The sequence below is a fragment of the Numenius arquata genome, chromosome 8, assembly GCF_964106895.1.
Source record: "Numenius arquata chromosome 8, bNumArq3.hap1.1, whole genome shotgun sequence".
NCBI classification, from domain to species: domain Eukaryota; kingdom Metazoa; phylum Chordata; class Aves; order Charadriiformes; family Scolopacidae; genus Numenius; species Numenius arquata.
The window spans coordinates 34,227,787-34,246,571 of record NC_133583.1 but is presented as its reverse complement, the minus strand read 5'-3'; the positions used below and the strand labels follow the sequence as shown (position 1 = coordinate 34,246,571).

Here is an 18,785-nt window from a genome sequence, read left to right as displayed (position 1 = left end):
TTTTTTACAACGTGAACCTGTAACACCTGCCAAAAGGAATAACCTTTTGTTCCACTCACTCAGATACACACTCAACATTTTAGCAATCACACATCCTATAGTATCCAAATATACAATCACAGTCAAAATAAAAAACACTTGGATATGAAAATACCAACCATACAAACACTGCACATTTGTTAGCCAATACAAAAGCAAACATTATGGAAATACCCACTTCGAACCAACCTGACTGGTCAGACTTCAAGGCCTTGCAAACTCAACGCATGCAGAGCTGGCTTGGAGAACAGCCCAGCTGCACCATCTCGCCCTTGCATTCCGCAGCCGAGCTTTTTCATGAACTCTCAAGCACAGAAGCAGTGAGCATTCCCCATTCACTTCCTTCAGAGAACTACAGCAGGCAACTTAGATAACGAATGCATTCATCAGCATAAGATTCCATCATACACAAGAAATCCTAAAGAGCAACTGTCATTCATTTAGTACATCAGACTACAGCTCTGATTTGTAACTGAAGGTGGAAACAAACAGGATTACCACCCCTAGTGAGATATTTTCCTCAACCGAGTTTGCAAAACCAGAATCTAGTCAGGTAAGTCCATCTATTAGTCCTTGTATTTTTACAGTATCCAGTCCACATTACTGAGTCCAGCTGAAGGCCAACACATGTCCCTTTACAGCACTGTAGTGTTGCATCTTCAAAAAAAAGCTAGAGAAATTACAAAATAAATCAAATGACAAACAATTTTATCTCCCCTCTTCCAGTGGCATTATAAATAGACAAAAGGCACATAAATATGGGAAGGTGCAAGAAATAGGAACAAAGCTAAAGGAAGAGGATTAGGCTTTTATCCCTATTCCACCCAACAAACTGGGTTTCAAAAAATCTCTGCCCCAGGAACTGTGAAAAAAAACCTTTATAAAATGAACCCTGCCCTCCCTCCCCCCAAGCTGTTCTCATAGGAAATTATCAGCCTTGTAAAGCTGCAGCTTATAGCCAAGATTGACACAATCCCATCTATTTTAAAAGGCAGAAACCAAATTTCTGAATACTTTCCAATTAGTTGAGCTCTTCGTCTCCCACTATCCTCCCACAGAATACCACAGACTGTTCTCAAACGAACAAACACCCTCCTGTTTGAGAAGTTCAGCTAGTTTTAGATGTGTCCAGAAACTGCCGTGACACCAAGTGTTCCCACTGTTATATCTTTGTTTCCTTTGATTATGTCATGCAGGCTTGGCATTGACCCTGACTTAGTCTGTATTAGAGTTTTTATAAGCTTCCCTCGGTCTGAAACTTTAGACCGTCTTCGTTTTATAGCCCTCTTCTCAGTTTTTGTCTTTTGGGTCTGTCCATTGCAGAGACTCGTACACGCTGAAATGCCACAAAAATAGGACTCTTCAGATTGTGATGACGTTTCGGAGCTTCCTTCAGATGGAGGACCCTTATGCGAAGAGTGATAAACTTCCCCAATGTTAGAGAAGTCCCTCTGGTTTGTAAACGGCTTGCTTCCTTTAATTTCCCCATTGGCTATTGGATGCAGAGCATCTGTTGTTGGCTTAATAGTCTCTATTTTTTCACTTTTGTATTTACAACGCTTTTTCTGAAACCACAAGTGAAAAGAGAAACTGTTAGGTTCTGGAAGGCAAGCAGAGCATAAAACCCAAGCCCAGAAACAGGCTCAGGGAGAGCAGCTGAGACATGCACCACCTGCCGGCAGAAACATGCTCAGCTCCACCTGCCCTTCCCACAGCCACTGTTACCTTCTTCTCTGGGGAAAACTTCAGGGGTTCTACAATGTACAGATCCTCTGGATCCACTGTAAGAGAGGAAACGTAAGTTTAGCAGTCCCGACACTGCCAGCTCTACAACACCACAGTTCTAAATAAATAACATCATGACAAAATATTCCACTTGTCACGCACATTTCTACTCCAGTTATAGGTTAATGGAGGTACAACACATGAACACAGACAGTGAACTCAACACTGAGATGTGTTCTGTGTTGCCATGGCAGCTCTCAGTGATACACTTGACCCCCTGATAGATTAGGCCATAGGAGAGGTGCAGAGAACACCCTTTGGGGGAAAAGGAACAATAGTTGGCAGAAGTTAGCTTCTATGAAAACAAACTGTTACCAATACCATGGTGTTTAATGTGCACAGCCTGCCCACCACAGGACAGATACTAGAAGCACGTGTACCTATCACGGACACAGAGGTTCAGACTGATGAGACCAGTCTGGCATTCCGCCACCAGAGCTTTGTAAATCGTTCTTACAAGGCAAAGCGGGGGAGAATGTGGTAAAAGCGTGGTTTTGCAAAAACCTAAGTCTATGCCTTAGCTACACTCTATTCCAATATGTTCCCAATTCAGCTCATGCAGCTTTATTCACAATACAAAAACCCGTGAAGCAAGTTTGCTGCACCCAGAAAAGCAGTGTCAGCTGCATCCTTGGTAGTTACTATAACCTGCACTTTTGTTTTTGCATGACGACAATGGCCTAAGAAATCAAAATTCAGTTGTCCCAAGTGTAACATGAATATTGAAAAAACCATATAACTCCAAAACAAGATAAATAGTCCAGATTTTCTTACTACAGATGATAAATTTGGATCTTAAATACCTGCCAAGTTTCAAAGACAGGCTATCAGGACTTTTGAGAAGTAGGGCATTTAGACTTCCCATGACTGGCATTAAATAAAAATAGCACTTTCTGCAAGCTTCATAGTTTTGTAGACCTGAACGTCTGCATGGACTGCTGCTAACCCCAAGAATGTTATTGTTTACACTACATTTAAAGTTTTAGCATCATTTAGCACAATTGTGGGAGTGTCTGGTAACTCGCTCATGAAGCACCTCGTCCTACAGAACGTATACATGAAGTACTACAATCCAGTGCACTTTGACATTAACCTGCAATTCCATTTTCATACACTGGCAGTAACACACACTTGTACAGCACTAATAGAGTAACACTAGAGACTAGATGTGTCATATGTGACTAATACCTTCTTTACCAGCTAGCTGAAAAGACTGTGATCTGACCAGTGGAAGAGAAGTTCTTCTTTTCAAATTCATATCATCATAGGAGGAAAAACATCTAGGGAGGAGAAGAATAAGAAAAAATAATAAATTGACAAAGCTTTTCAAAGCACATTTTTCCTCAGGACTTTGTCATGCACATTTTTCCATTGCAAATGACAGAATCAGTCATTCACTCAGATGCACAAGAAAGTACTGTGTCTGTTTGATAGGCTATCTTTGCAACAAGCTATCAAGGCACATTAAGAGTAGCAGCCCCAAAACACTCCTAGGAGAGTGTTACTGCAGAGCAGTAACAGTTCTTTGCTATCATTTTTGAGTTTGCAGAAAGAAGACTCAGAATTAAAGCAGATGTGCGAGTCCCAGTGGATTTAGGAAACATCAAATAAAAGCTGCAAGAACAACTGAGTTTCAAATACAAACACATTACCTTTTGGGGCTAGGGTAGTGATTACTTTTGGGAATTTTTGAGAGGTAATCTTCACAGAACTGAGATGTGCTTCTGCACCGTTGCACACAAAGCACCAAGCCCAGAATGACACAGAGAACCAGAGAAATCACAAGGTACGTTTGTCGATCAGAAACCTGGAAGAATTTTATACAGTTGTTAAAGACAAAGAATAATTTAATGATACTATTATTCTATTATTCTCTTAAAGTTTAATGTATTTAAAATAAAATAATTGACATGTTTTCAAGTCACTTTCCTTCAATTTCACTGAACACTCGTTCAAATTTGAGTATTTTTTCCAGAGGTTTGATGTAGTCTGTTGGCTGCAGCACTCAAGGAGTAAAGGCTGAAAACTAATAGCTGGTAACACAGGACAAAATGTCACTGCCAATGGTACTACCATAACTTAAAGAAGCCACTGCCTCTTGCAAACAGCAATCAAATCTATCTTATAGAAAATATATTACTTTCAGAAAGTGTATTAAGCAAGTAACTTCTGTTTTACAGTTGACATGGATGTAATACTATCTCGATTTTATGTGATGCTTTGCATCAGCTGATGTTGCACTACTTCACAGAATAAATACCATTATATTCACTTGATTCAACGAGTTTCATCTTTCTGAATACTATTCCGCTTCACAACCTTGCAAAAGGATTTTTTCTAGTATGTTCATTTCTGAAGACTGGCAGATGAAGCTTACTAGAACTGTACAGAAGCTGAAATCCAAGGGTATTTTGCAGATAATGTTTAAGAAGTATGAACTGCACTGTTTTCCTATTAAAAAATAATCTCTCTTAAACACATTAAGAGATCTTAGAAGTCATAAAAAGACTTTAGAACTAAAGATAAAGAACGCTACTTCCCATTTTGTAATGAGCAAATGTCTCAGACTTGGGTGACCAGAGCTGAGTGCCGGGAGAGCCATTTGTTCAAATTCCAGGTTATTCATCTAACATGCCCTGACAATGACCACTGTCAAGTCCTGGTTAAAACCACAGCACTCGCTAACAGGAGCTTAGCCAACCAGGCATCAAAGGAAGAGTCTCACTAAGTGTTAGAAAACAGCTCAAGAGATGTCTTTGGCAACATGCACCAAAAAAAAGAAAAAAAAAAAGTCATGTTTATGGTACTGCTTGAAATCCCAGGCTAGAGAACATAAGCATTTTAGAGAACATGTTCCTAATACTGTTGCCAAGATTTCCCTAATCTTGAAAGGCCACAACAGCCAGAGGAGAAAGGAGAAGGGTGTTTTAGTCACAGAAACCTGCCGTTCAGTAGCTAAGAGAGAAACCCTCCACATACTCGTCTGTTATTACAGCCCTACAGTTCTAACAGTGGCCAGTATGCTCTTGCACACTAAACCTCCCATGGCAAGAGTCTGTTAATATTTAAGTGGATAATATAAAAGCCGGTCACTGCAAAGCATCCCATATTACTGAAGTTGTGTCACAAAGCCATGCAATACAACCAGTTATATAATACAGCAAGTGCCAGAAAAATTCTTGAAGCATGAACTTTACCATTCTCTGACACATGTCCATCATTCTGTATGTGCAAACTCCATTATTGCCAAAGCCAGTGGTTAGTCTTCTAATTTCATTAAGAATCATGTCACAGAACAATGTCAATTCCACTGCACTACAGGAAAGCCAAGATATTAATTTATTCCAACTAAGTTTTATCTTTATTGTTAGCTCAGACTACAATCATGGGGCTAGTAGGGCTGTAGTAGAAATTATTACCAATCTTGCTATGCACAAGACAGCTCAAGCTACTTAAACTTTCCTTCCCTCCTGTGGCCAGTGGCAGGCTAAAAGCAACTCTACAGACAACTTTTCAAATGAAAAGCTTCATTTAAAAACTCCAGGCTTCCTCAAATTGAGATATGTTTAGGCATCTATTTCCTTTGAGTTCTTGTGCCACGTTGCTGAACTATAATTACCTCACGTTTTAATTCCGCCACAGTTGTTGACAGATTGGAAACCAGCTGCGTCACATTGGTGAGCTGTGCTTGTAACAGCTGGATTGCTTCTGTTTGCCGCTGATCCTGTATTAAAGAGAGTCACGGCCGTGCTATTTAGTTGTCAAGTTCCCAGTATCATATACTCTCACACGTACCAAGCTAGCGTTCTGACACAGCCAAGCATTTTGTAGCCACATGATTTATTCAGCATTGTTTTCAACACAGCATTCATATTTGAACATTTGAAACTGTTTAAGCAGCATTAGTCATATACACACATGAAAACAGCAACATTTTTACTTATTAAATAACATCATGTAGCATTATGCCACATGTATTTCATTACAGTGACTTCTGCTATCTTCCATAAAGCAGATTAAGTAGCCAGCTCCATGCAATGGCTATCAGGAAGTTGAGTACTGTCATGTTACAAAATACACATGCAGCTGACCACACAAAGCTACAGTCTAAGGGCTGATGCATAGCTTCTGCTCTGGGATCAGATAGCCAACCACTTAGTGACAGGAGCCCAAGCCAGCCAGGAAAAAACTTTGCAGCTATCATCTTCCTGGAAAGAGCCCTAACAGGATTCTTAATCCTACGAGAAATTGAGAAAGGTGAGCAGAATACCAGGGAGGTTAACCAAGAGCAGCACCTCAGACTGACCAGCATTTGATACTAATCAAAAAAAGCAGAAAAGAGTACACATATGATCTCAGGGAAGTTGTGATTTTCTTCACCGTTGATAGATGAACAAACTACAGGCCTGGGACTGCGCTTGCAGAAGTTTTCAGGTAGTTTGGGGTTAAGCCTGCTACACCACATGGCAGTTTCTTTAGTGACTATTCAGCACTGCAGTTAGCCCTGTACTTCACAGATGCTCAGGAAAGCCAGGACAGCAGAGCAGGGTAGATCTCCTTCAGTTCCCACTTCATTCTTTAAAATGTGATTTAAGGAACTAAACTTTTGTTACACACACTACACTTTCAAATGCAAATTTTGCATAAACCATTACTGTACCCTTCTCCCTTTCTAGAGGCTACCTGTCTTCTGTAACATCAGGGCACCTGACTATCTATACTTTAAATCAGAATTGAAAAACAAACCAAGTTAAAAAAAAAAGGGGGGGGGGGGGCGGGGCTTGAGTGCAGCTACAACCAAGAAACAAAGGTTGGAAGAGACATGGATAACTTTTTCATTGAAGAGACATTTAAAAGTTTTAGCCATTGCCAGCCGACAACAGATTTTTTTCTTCAAATACAAAAAACAGGAAATAGAGCTGGAAATGACATTATTCTTAAACAAGTGGGAATATATCTAAAAATTTTATTACAGAAAAAAAATTGGGAAGCATGGAATGTAGTTGCTTTTTTTAAAAAAGGCAGGCACACAGCCAGCAAAAATCTTCAATTGAAAGAGAATTTCTGCACCTCCTTGCAACTCTTTCTTCAAGTAAAATGTTTTCCTGCTTAGGAAAGTTAAGTACTACAACAAACCGTACCTGCTCTTCTGCTATTCTTGAGGTGTTCTGAAGTTTTATTATTGTTTTATTGAAAGCCTTCTGCATTTCTTCCATTTGCTTTCGGTACCTAAAACAAAGAGTGTAAAGGTCTGAAATGCCAGTTCATAAAACTCCTAGCACTAGATTTGTCTTTAGGAAATATCATAATGCAAAGGGAAAGCTTCTCTTTGTCCAAAGAAGTTTTACTTAAACATCAAGTATTATTTCTTTTTAAGCTTCAAACATAAAACAGGGATATGTCCCTTCCTAGTTTGTTTGTGGGTTTTTTCCAAGGTTAAAAGTCAAATCTATTTTAACACCTTAGAGCTTAGCACCAGTTGACTAGAATTCACTATGAAGAATTCTCTACAGAACACTGACTGTCGAGAAAGAAACACAACGGTAAATATAACAAAGAGCACCTTCCTTGGAACCACTTCTCAAGTTGGTATAATTTCCTGATTCTCCTATGGCTAAGGAGCATCATAGATAAATTAATTTACATACATCGCTCAAAAAATTCTGGGTCTCCATGCTCCCTCAACAAGGGTTTTTACAGGTAACATGGTAATTTAAGTGGAAACAATCAATTCAGTAAAGGCGGCATTGTAGTGCTGTGTCATTCAGTTTAACAGCAACAGGAGGATGTGCTCTTTTATTGAAAGGATTATGGACAGGATTAGCACTTACCTCCTGGCAACACTTTATCCTTTTAAAAAAACCACAGCAATATTACTAAAACAAAATGTAATTGTATCTGAAATACAGAAAGCAAACCCTTGCCACAGACATCTAGGTCTCCGGTAAGACACCTAGGATTAAGTACTTTTCTCAGTTTTCCATAAAGATTTATGCTGTGGTCTAGATTATACTTAGCTTCCACTGTATTACCTTCCATATGTGTATATTCCTTTGTATAGTTGGCTAAAATCATGTTTACACTCTTACCAGTCTTCCTCAGACTTACCTCTGACTAAGTTCTTCTAAATAACGGCTGCTGAGAGACATGTTTACTTCCAGGGCTTTTATGCGATTATTAAGGCGCATGAAGACAGATTCCTTTTGATTAGATCCATGAACAAGATTTCCGTTAGCATAGCCTAGATCTGTTGAATTCTGCAATTCAGCATAGAAGTCTGTAGCTGTTCTCTGCGGTCCCCCAGAGACCGGAATCGCCATTAAAGCTTCTTCAGTTGCCTGATCATCCTCCTTTGTTTCGGCAGATACAGAAGACTCAATAGAAGGCAAAACAGGTTTCTGCACTTCTGGAGTGCTTTCCTTTCCTTCCTCAGCATCACTGGCTAAGGTGCCCACTGTATGTTCAGGCTGCAGGACAGTCTCTGTAGGCTTTGAAATCACTGGAGTAGCAGTAGTCTCTCTTGTGCTCATCTCTTTTACTTCAGTGGCCACACTGGTCTCAGAAGCTGCAGGATTTTCTTCTGCAACAGAGCTCTCAGCCTTTTCTGTTTCTGCACTGACCTCAGCTATATCCAGGTGGGGAGTTACACTTGGTGCTACCTGGTCTGCATTTTCTTTTGCAGGCTGCAAGGCCACATTTGTTGCTGGCAATGGCTTAACTTCAGAAGTAACTTCTAAGAGGAGGGATTGAGAGACAGTTTGAGGGTGGCTTGGCTCCAGTTCAATCACATCTGTGGTTTCATTACTGATCTCCTCATGAACCACACTGCTGAAGTCAACTGCAACAGCAGATACAGATGATCTCTCAACTTTGCGATCTAATTGCTCGGGCAGAGGCTCATCTATTGACGTATGTATAGATTCGGTCAGAACTGCCTGTGGCTGCTGAACATCAGCAGAATAATCTTGCCCTTGTTTACCTTCAGTTTTACTACGCTGCCGATGCATGGCTACTGCAACTGAACACCATTTAAACAGATATTCTGAAAAAGTGGAAATACAACATGCTGTTGCCATGTCATAACAGTACTTTTCCGTCTCAAGTTCAAACCATGACACCGCTTCTTCTTCCTGATCCTCATCACTGGGCAGCAAGGTTACTGTTGACTGGCTTGTATCTTCTTCATACTCTTGTACTAGCTGAACAATAGGACTTTCTTTTGTCAAATCCACAATTAATTGGTCTTTATCAATCTGTGGAATATCTGTAGTAACAAGTCTACAACGAAAGAGTTAAACATGGGATGTTACTTCAACAGTTTTACAGGCCCGCTCTGGAAGACTGCAAAAGTAGGATCTTTTAGAAAATTAGCAAAGCTTATTCCAGTGACTAAAGGCCAGTTTGGACACAGTCAGAAATTCTGTAAATTACTCCTCTCTGATGGTTTTCAATCCCAATTTGCAAACAAGTTATTTCAACCCTTGCTTCTGAAACAGCAAGCCTTCTCAATCAGATATTGCCCCTTCCCTCACCCGTGAAAAAGTCACCAGTTCAAGTATCACTAAGTTCTTATAAAGCAAGCATCTTGCTCTTCTGCTGCAATCTTCAAATGCAAATGCAAGAATCACAACTTGCCCACTGACCTTTCTCAGTCTCTCAACAATGAGAGTGCTAGGAAACCATAAAACTGCTAAATACAGCACAAGTCATGCCTTAACATTTAAGAGCTAGAGAATCAGCTCCAAGTAGCCAAATCAATTCTAAGCAATTGTAAACAACTGAAAAAAAAACCCCATAGAATATCTATACACAACTCCTCCTAACCTAGTTCCTTTTACTTGCATACATATTTTCATCAAGGAAAGTCTAGCAAAAAAATATAAGCTTCTAAATCAGAATTTTTGTCAACACAAGTTAACTTAAGTTTCAGCAATGTAACTTACATTCCAAATCAGTCTCCCTTGCAGGAGACAACCTGCAAAACCTGGAAGAATATAAAGTCAATTTCCACCCAAGAAATCTGCAATGGTCAAGAGAAAAAACACTCCCCCAACTTCTTCTAAACAAAGTAATACAAACAATTAAGAAAGTTAGTGATGCATTTTGACATTCAGTCAAGTGTAACAGTAACTAAAGTAATTTATTTCCCTGGTCAGTACATTACCATACTACAGATTTCACCAAATACTTGCTTTTTACTTGTTTAAAGGCAGTGTGCCGTATCTAAGCATTCTACTACCAAAGATTCCAGACTGGTGCATGTTAGCCGCTGTTAAGAACACACTGAAAAAACACCCCAACACCCATCACTTACTCTGGTGAAGGAACGGGAGTTGGTTCAGGCAGTCTTGGTGCAGCTGTTGAAGTTGCAGGGGTGGAAGTAACGTTTTCAGACACACTGTTGTTTCCTGCTACAGGGAAGGAGAAAATGTGAACATAAAAATTTAAGAACCATGTTTGCTTTCAATGAATTTTGGGGTGGTGGTTGTGGGGTTTTTTTTAGATTATTAACTGCCATACCAAATTAAATGCAGATGTCACTCAAAAGTTATCTAAATGAAAGTGCTACTGACAGTTTATGTATATGATGCTGTGGAGAAAAATATTTCCAGGAAGAAGCAGCAAGTTAGATTTTACAGCTGGAGATGGATAATACAGAGAGTAAAGATCTCTGAATACAGCTGAACAAACACGTATGTTAACTTTGTATCAGTTCCCTTCTCAGCAAATTCAGCATCTTTCTTCCACTTTTCACAGTCAGTAGGATAAGAACCATATAGCACTAATCAGGTATGTCATAAAAGGTGAAAAAATCATTTAAACATAGAACATCCAACTCTTCACAAAAAATAAAACAAAATAACAAAAAATGAAAACTTTCCAGAATGCTTTTCGTCATAAAAAAATAAATACCTTCAGCTTCAGACGACTCTTCAGTTTTGGCTCCAAGCATATTAGCAGCAATATTCACCATACTTAGGATAGCATCTAAAAGAGAAAACAACTATTCAAAGAGGACATATTCAAAGGGCCCAGAAATTAGCACCACTGAGCAACCTGTTATTTTATAACACTTGCTTGAAATGCAAGTGTTACACAGCATAAGGACATAAAAAAATATGGTCATTCCATTACACTGGATGCATCTGCTGCTTTTAACAGATAAGCTAGAAACCTATATTTGACAACCCATATCTAATGTTTAGCAGCACCTAACCTACACCTTCTAACAGCATTGAGAAGTACTCACTGGTCATTAGCCCACTGAAACCATGGAACAGTAAGACAAACAGAAGAATATTTAAGCATGGAATTTGCTGACAATCTAAGTGTGTGAACCACTGAGGGAGGTCCTAAACCAGAAATTTAGAGCTTGAACGCTCAAATGGAGGAGCTCTAATAAAGACAGGTTGGATCATTTGTCATAGTAACACTGAAGGAGTGAAGAAATGTCATTTGCTAAATGAGAAAGACAGAATTCTGCTTTAGAACACAGGATGTCCGCAGCAGGACAAACACAGAAAACTACGAATACATTCAAATTAAGCTGGAGTTTCATTTTGCATCATACCTCCCCTCCTTTATCCTGAATCTTACTTTCGGCTCTGGTACTGCTGCATCATAAAAAAAAATCTCAATATTTTAAGATTTGAAAAAAATGTACACTTTACAATCTGTTACTTGAACGCAATCAAGGTCAGTTAAGGCAACTGGAAGAAAACCGTAACAAATATCCACAAATCTGACTTAGATTTTTTTTTTTTTTAAAGGATCTGTTGAGTAGAACAGCATGTTCCCCTTTTCTCCAAAATAAAATTCACAGAAGTAAATGCAAAGAGGATCTGTTCTATATCAGCACATATATTAGATACAGCTAACTCTTTGGTCTTGATATTGAAAACAAATATCATTGCCAGGCTTGTATAGAAGACAAGGAACAGAGAAAGAGCACCTTACTGTAAACATGCAAAAGTTGGCCCAACTTTGTCCAACTCTGCTCCACCCACCAACATACATCTGTACTGTTTATCACATGGGTAAGTTCAAAATTAACATTAGAGAGGCATTTTAGTAGTAATGACCAATTTCTTAAGACTCCAAGAAGCTCTGTTTAAAACCTTGGTTCTGCCTTTTCTCCAAAACACAAAAAACTACATTCCTGAATCATATTATTTATCTGGGGCTGTATTCTTTGAAAAGTCATGATAAACAAAAGATGTTAAACAAAGTATAAATTGTTTCTCACTATTAGTGGAGAAGCAGAAAAAAGAGGGACAATTAAGAGTTGGTAGTGAGCTACCCTCACAGGTTAGAGTAGCACAAGACTGCAAAATACTTCTTACGAGAAGAACACTGACTACTCTGCTACAGATGAAAGGTCTCAATCACAAGATCCACCAGCCAGAACTAAATAAAGATCGCTGCAACGTTTCAGAGCTCAGCTGTCTTTCTACAGCACTATCAGTAATAAGTGTTTCAAATCTTTTACTCTTAGCTTTAGTACTCTAAAAAAAACAATAGAAAAGTCACTGCATTTTTCACACAGTGACAAAAAACCACTGCAATATTGCACTTGCACAAAGAACATGTGAATATACTTCATCAAGACAGCCTGAAAATTGAAACTTTGAAAGTCACAGACAAGAGAGAAGCAGTGTCAGGAAAGAATACACTGCTTTCTCTCATCTGAAAGAGGTTAACATTTAGAAATAAGCTGTCTTTTCCACTATTTTCCCTTTGAAAACTGCACTAAACTGTGCAATATTCCTGGGACAGAAGGAAGAGTGATGCAGTGTAAGACCTCTTTAGAAGTTGTGTGGCAACCAATACTATCCCAAATAATTCGGCAGTTAAGAATACCATTAAAACTGAATATTTAAGTATTCTTAGCCAAACCAACCCCACACCTTGAGGTTTTCCAATGGAAAAGCGACAAGAGACACAAGTGAGTAGTTATCTCAAAAAAAATACAGCTCTTATGAAGGATGTAGAAGCTGCAGTATTTACATAAAGCCTTCTCAGAAAGTGTTTTCCATCCCTTCCTTTCAAGCTGTATATATTGTCTCCTAAAAATAAGGCACCTTAATTAAGCACAGATTTCCAAGTTCTGAACAATTAAGGTTCTACAGCACTTTAGTACTGGTTATTTACAGACCTATGTAACATTCGTATTATTTTAAATGCTCAGGATCCTTCAGTACAGAAAATAGAGTTTCCAAAAAATAGAGATCCTTAGAACTGGAAACCTCTGTTCTTAGAACACTAAGATACCCCAACTTTGAATTGTTACTATTTAGTCCTATGCAATTAAATTGTTTCAGCAGAAAAACATGAAAGTTGTAGCTGCTGCATGACAAAATGTCATCCCACTTTCAATTATCTCATTTTGTTTCAGCACAGCAATATTTTTTTCTAATAAACCATACTCACTTGTAGCAGAACCAAGGAGATTCTTTGAAGATTTTTCTTCCCCTGTATTATAATCCAATAGATAATCTATATGTAAAGAAGAACACTTTATGACCATCAAACGTGTCATAGGCAAAGAAAATAAACCTCAAGATTTAACATGCCATTCAACTATTTTAGTTTGACAGTGTGAAAATTAAACTACAGAAATAAAGTTAAAGCTCAGAAATTACATACTGAAATATCAAACTCCAAGCAACAAGAAACCCAAAGAGCTTCAAGGCTGAAGCTCCAGTTTCTCAGGGCTCATGACACAGACGCAGCAAACAGCTCATTGAGCTTCATATATTGTTCTTCCCCCTCTTCCTCATGAGAGTTGGAGCTGGGCATTTTCATATATTTTTATTTAAACACATCATCTGCAAGCCAAAATAAGCACCTTCCCAATTGCTTGCAGCATTGATCATACAAGCAATCTCAGGAAATGGACCACGGACACTAAGAATAAAGCTGTTTAGTGTGAGCTGCTTTGATTATTTTAGTTATCCTTTACTACTGTCAGCATATGAAGATATTCCCTAGCTTGCCAAGTGAAATAGAGACTTATGACTATCATTCTAAAGTAACCCTCCAAATAGTTACAATGCATTGTTTAAAACTTAAGAGGATTGTTGGATAAGCCCAGAAATGCTGAAATATTGTTAACAAGGCAGTAAGAGTAAATTTAGCAGTCAAATAATTTATCATCATATGCAGGAAGTGACGAGCCAGCAGAATAGCACAAAATATGTCTGAATGGCTAAAAATGCAGAAATTATTCGCTTACCATAATCTTCATCAAAGAGCTCTTGTCGTTCAGATTGATACTGCGAATCAGCTATTTCTTCATACTCTTCAACCATGCTAGTACCAAATACCCTAAGAACAAAGGTTTAAAATAAAAACCTAGTATTAGTCATATAATTAGTTGACAATTGAAAATTAGATAAGCAATATTAACACTATATGATATGTAGCAAATAAATTAGATAAGCAATAGTTGCCTTCAGTTAACAAAGAACAAGCAGCAGGTATGCTTATTTTCTTAAATTTGTATTCACAGAGTCCATTGCACGCTTTCAAGTGCTGCACAGAGAAAAAATCCTCTTTTTAATTCTAGTAATTCCAAAGAGATTTTTTGTCCTTTTTAACTTGAACTCATACCGAGACTTCTTTGTTTTAAGCTCTCCATGATCTTTTACGCCTCCTCTTCAGCTTCACCTTTGACTAACTTTAGGAGTATCTATTCACAACTACCTCACTTCACATGCCACATTATCTTTTACCTGCTCTGCCAAGATAAAATAAAATCAATCCAATTTAAAGCAGTCTTGTCAAATGAAAATATGGTTTGGCTTATAACAGTAGAGCACTCAGGTTCAAATCCTGACAGGAGAATTTAAATTGTTTTTAGGAGCAGTATAGAGGCTGATTATTCTCTTAAGTACATGCTCAGTTTAAACAGATGTGAAGCACTCTACACAGCTGGTAAGTTAGGTAACTTACTTCAATTCACAGTATTTCCAAGTAACTTAGTAAAACCCCAAAACTAGAATGTGGTGCCTATTATTACGCTAATTCTCACTACAAGGAGGTAGAAAGACAAAGCAAACACTTAAGATATTACCTTATAAGACTTAAAGGACAAAAATGTTCCGATCCAAAGTGCGATATCAACTCCACCTAAAGAACAAAAGGTACTTAAAATAAAACTGAAAGACCCATAGAGTCAAGAGTTCATTTAACATATACATCCAAACATGAAATTGCAAGTTTCATTTACTCAAAGGATTTGTAGATTGCCCATAACAGAAAAGACTCTGAAAGATTTGTTCTTGCCATGCATTAAAGTGCTGAGTCGCAGTAGAGAACACCCCAAGCCCCATGCATTCATCATTCCAAAGGAAGAGGTTGCTAACCTTTATGTACTTGATGAACATCTGAAGCGAGAGAAAGGAAAAGAGAAAAAAAAAAAAAAAGATGTCAGTACAAAGGCTGAACACATGCCACAGGCAACTAGAGAGTTTTGCTATTTTTAATTCACTACTATAAATGCCTAAGAAGACAAGTTATGAAGGATAAAGTTGCAATACTACTTCATCTGCCTTAGGTAGCAAGATTTCATTTAGACCTTGTACCTTGCAGATAGAAGGTTAACATGCAACAAGTGTTTTATTAATGAACTTAAGTTATTCAATTTTTCTAAGCAGCATGATTGCAGACAGAATACTGAAGTTTGTTATGTTTACTAAGTGTATTTTTTTCCCTTAAACAGCACAGATTACAGAAAGTGACTCAAAAGGACAAAACCCTTTATAGCATGCATTCTGTGTACTGCTGCTGCTTCAAGTTCAATATTAACATGCTTCAATGTATAGAAACACTACTGGAAGGAAAAGTATAGACCATTTGACAATACATTTGGAAGTTTCAGTCATCTGTATTTCTAGTGAGAACTTGACTACACACTGATATTTATTTAAATTAATTTGCAAGTAGAGAATGCATTTATTAAACCACTATGTAGACACTACCAATGAAGGACTGTAGCGACCTGCGAGATCAATGTAACTATTCTCATAAACGCACCCTTACAAAAAAATTTCCATTGTTTTTTGATAAAAGTTCATTAAGCCATTTCAAAAATCAAACTTTTTGAAAAAATATCGGACTCTTCTTCTGTAGACTAGGCACACTTAGAACTTGCTTACTTTTTTCTGCTATAAAAGACAAACATTACAAAAACAATCCTTTGAAAATTTTACTATACTACATTATTCAAGGCAGAACACTGTATTTGGCAAGGGATTAAGTGCTGAAGCATCTAGTTTAATTTTGGAACTTCAGTGACAAGTAAGATTCCAGTTACCTTAAGGCATTAATTCAGCCGAAAAGCAGAATTAAAAATAAATGAAATCTTTATCCTGTGACTCACGCAGAATTTGAGTAGAGAAGTTAGATAACTATCATTTGAAGCTACTTCTTCACGAAAGCACAAATCATAATTCAGCGTCACAAACTAAGCTGTGTGTTTTTGGCAGCACCATAATCAGAAGATTACACATCACTGGAGAGGACCTAAAAGGTCTGTATTTTTTTTTTAATTTAAACCTCCCCTCCATACCAATAATTTCACAAAAGCTTTTATCCCAGTCCAAGTACTACATTATTTACGGAGTTGTATTTTCTTTGAGTCTCCTGAGTAAAGATAGCTTGCTGCATGTTATTTTGAAGGCGTAGAGGTCATGGCAAGCGCTCCAGTAGCAGTAAGTCTAAATAATTCTCACGAGTTGCAGTTATGATTGAATAACTGCAAAACTGCACTTTGAGTCCATTGATAAGAATCAGAATTCAAATGCTTACTCTTTCAGATTCACTTAAAACTGCACAGAGGATAAAGCACAAAAGTATCAGGAAATACACACATTCTAATCTTTGTTCTAGGGAGGGCATGCGTGTTTGTGTATATATAAAGCAGCATATATGTAAAGTTTGTGTATATATACAGCCAAGAGACAAAATAGGTTGACCCTTCTAATCTTATATTTAAAAGTTGGTTAAGTCAAATACAACAGAACATTGTCTGAATTTTTCTTAATTCAGGTATCAACTAAGTATGTACTTGGACACAAAGTGATAGGTGCTTCCCAAGATCCTCTTGGTTACCATTATGAGGAAGGTAATACACTTGTTGTGACTGTGTGACAAGGGTTTAGTACATGGCCAATCGCACTAGGGCCACTAACAAAACAAGTATAAACGATGGTAAAGTATGCTTTGATAACACATTTCTCTGGATGCTCTGTGTTACAGGGTAAGCCCAGCAAACCCTTCCTTCCCTGAGAAGCATGGATCCTTTTGCAGTGTTAAGTTACCTTAACATATTTTGCATACATCTGTTCATCCAGAGGAAAGCTTTGGACATTTCTCTCATCTCTGGCATGGAAAGTACCTAATTTAATCCATTTGTTTGTTGGATACCTAGAAAATAAACAATGGAGTTAGCTAATGAAATGCAAAACCCCACTATTTACAGACATTTGCTGAGGTTTCCCAAAACAAGTTTTTACAGAAGTAATTATTTTTTTCAGTTGCAAGATAGCAGCAATGTGTTTTTTATGGAAAGAAGATTTGCAAGATAAAGCTAGTCCCAACACAAAACCTAAGCGATATCTCTTCACATACTTAAAGAGTGTGCAAGCCCTTGAATGACGAAACCCTATACTTGATCCAATTCCTGAAAGTCAGCCAGCCTACAGTAAAGTTTCTGGAATTGAAAAAAGTCACCTCAGATGAACACTGAAGAACATGACACATAAGTGACAGATTGTAAATATTATTGTAAGCAAGCCTCAAAATACTGTGAGCAAGGCAGAGTTAGAACTAGGCAACAGACCAAACGTTGCAAATCAGAATCTACACACTTTAAGCACTGAAGAAAAAAGTAAGCTTTTTTTGATGCAGTGTATGAACATCTCTTCTTTCATATACCAGAATAATCTGCTCACTCCCAGAAAGCAGTGTGGGTACAACACTGCCTAAAACACAATAAAGCCACCCTTTAACTAGCCATTTGCAGTAGTATTCTGATCCCTTCCAATTCCTCAATAGCGTACTACTAATTTTTTTTTTCTTTTTTAAATAATTTGGGGCTATTTTAGATGGAGTTCAGCATTGAAGACAGCTTAAGCCATGTGAAAGTGGTCTGAATGACAAGGGATGAGACAGCCCACAACCCCAGTGGCATTCTGTTAAGGATGTTCATTTTATAATCTGCCATCCACTACCTAGCTACTGTATAATTTCTGCTGCTTCATTGCTATTTTTCAACAAATTTTTCCTTTTCATTTTTAAGGTAGCAAAGAAAAAAAGAAATATAGGAAGCATGTAAAGAACTCAAGCCATGTACTCTAGAAACTCACAGTTGCCCTTTCCATGGGGAAAAAAAAAATTCCTAGTAACTGATAACAGACACACACAAAGAAAATCCATGTAATTTCACAAATCATTACACTTTGCACAGTAACAGGCATACACAGACTATGTTTTAGGAAGCCATCCATTTCATAATTATTTCATTTTTAATTCAGAAGGGTGGGACATACCTGTCACTAATAGACACTAGAAAGTCTTTAGGAGTGGAAGAGAATAATTCATGATTTGCAATGTCAAGCTGCTTTACTTGGACTGGTTCACAGAGCTCAATAACAAACCTTGAAGACAAAAAGGAAATATTAAGAAAAGCATTTTTCCTTCTACTATTACAGTCCTCAGTCCTTTACCTTGTTACTGCATCCTTCACTGGATATAAAAGTAGACTACAAAAATGCTGTACAATAAGGAGGCATCACTTGTTACTCCCTTCAAAATCACTAGTGATGTTTATCTGCATATTCTAGCTTAGTAACTTGAGATAGCACTTCCAGCTACAAAAGCTTCTTCCATCTTGTACTCAAAAGCAACAAGTCACAGAACCAAAAACTAAGGATAGCAAACATCATTCAAACCACACC

At 37.8% G+C, this 18,785-nt stretch overlaps 1 protein-coding gene across 2 annotated transcripts in view; it reads right to left on the bottom strand.

Moving 5' to 3' along the window:
* Positions 1 to 1,157: 1,157 nt before the first annotated feature.
* Positions 1,158 to 18,785, bottom strand: part of SUCO (SUN domain containing ossification factor) — a 41,013-nt gene continuing 23,385 nt past the window's right edge. Inside the window, exons 10-24 of one of the 2 annotated variants that reach the window (XM_074151708.1) lie at positions 18,378 to 18,485; positions 17,148 to 17,253; positions 15,192 to 15,212; positions 14,900 to 14,955; positions 14,060 to 14,151; positions 13,255 to 13,320; positions 10,738 to 10,812; positions 10,139 to 10,235; positions 7,933 to 9,102; positions 6,966 to 7,053; positions 5,444 to 5,548; positions 3,477 to 3,631; positions 3,013 to 3,104; positions 1,765 to 1,820; positions 1,158 to 1,604 (exon numbers count right to left, since the gene is read on the bottom strand). In XM_074151708.1, the coding sequence (XP_074007809.1) occupies positions 1,158 to 1,604; positions 1,765 to 1,820; positions 3,013 to 3,104; positions 3,477 to 3,631; positions 5,444 to 5,548; positions 6,966 to 7,053; positions 7,933 to 9,102; positions 10,139 to 10,235; positions 10,738 to 10,812; positions 13,255 to 13,320; positions 14,060 to 14,151; positions 14,900 to 14,955; positions 15,192 to 15,212; positions 17,148 to 17,253; positions 18,378 to 18,485 (2,734 nt within the window). The remainder of the gene's footprint in view (positions 1,605 to 1,764; positions 1,821 to 3,012; positions 3,105 to 3,476; positions 3,632 to 5,443; positions 5,549 to 6,965; positions 7,054 to 7,932; positions 9,103 to 10,138; positions 10,236 to 10,737; positions 10,813 to 13,254; positions 13,321 to 14,059; positions 14,152 to 14,899; positions 14,956 to 15,191; positions 15,213 to 17,147; positions 17,254 to 18,377; positions 18,486 to 18,785) is intronic. The other variant, XM_074151709.1, reaches the window with a different exon arrangement.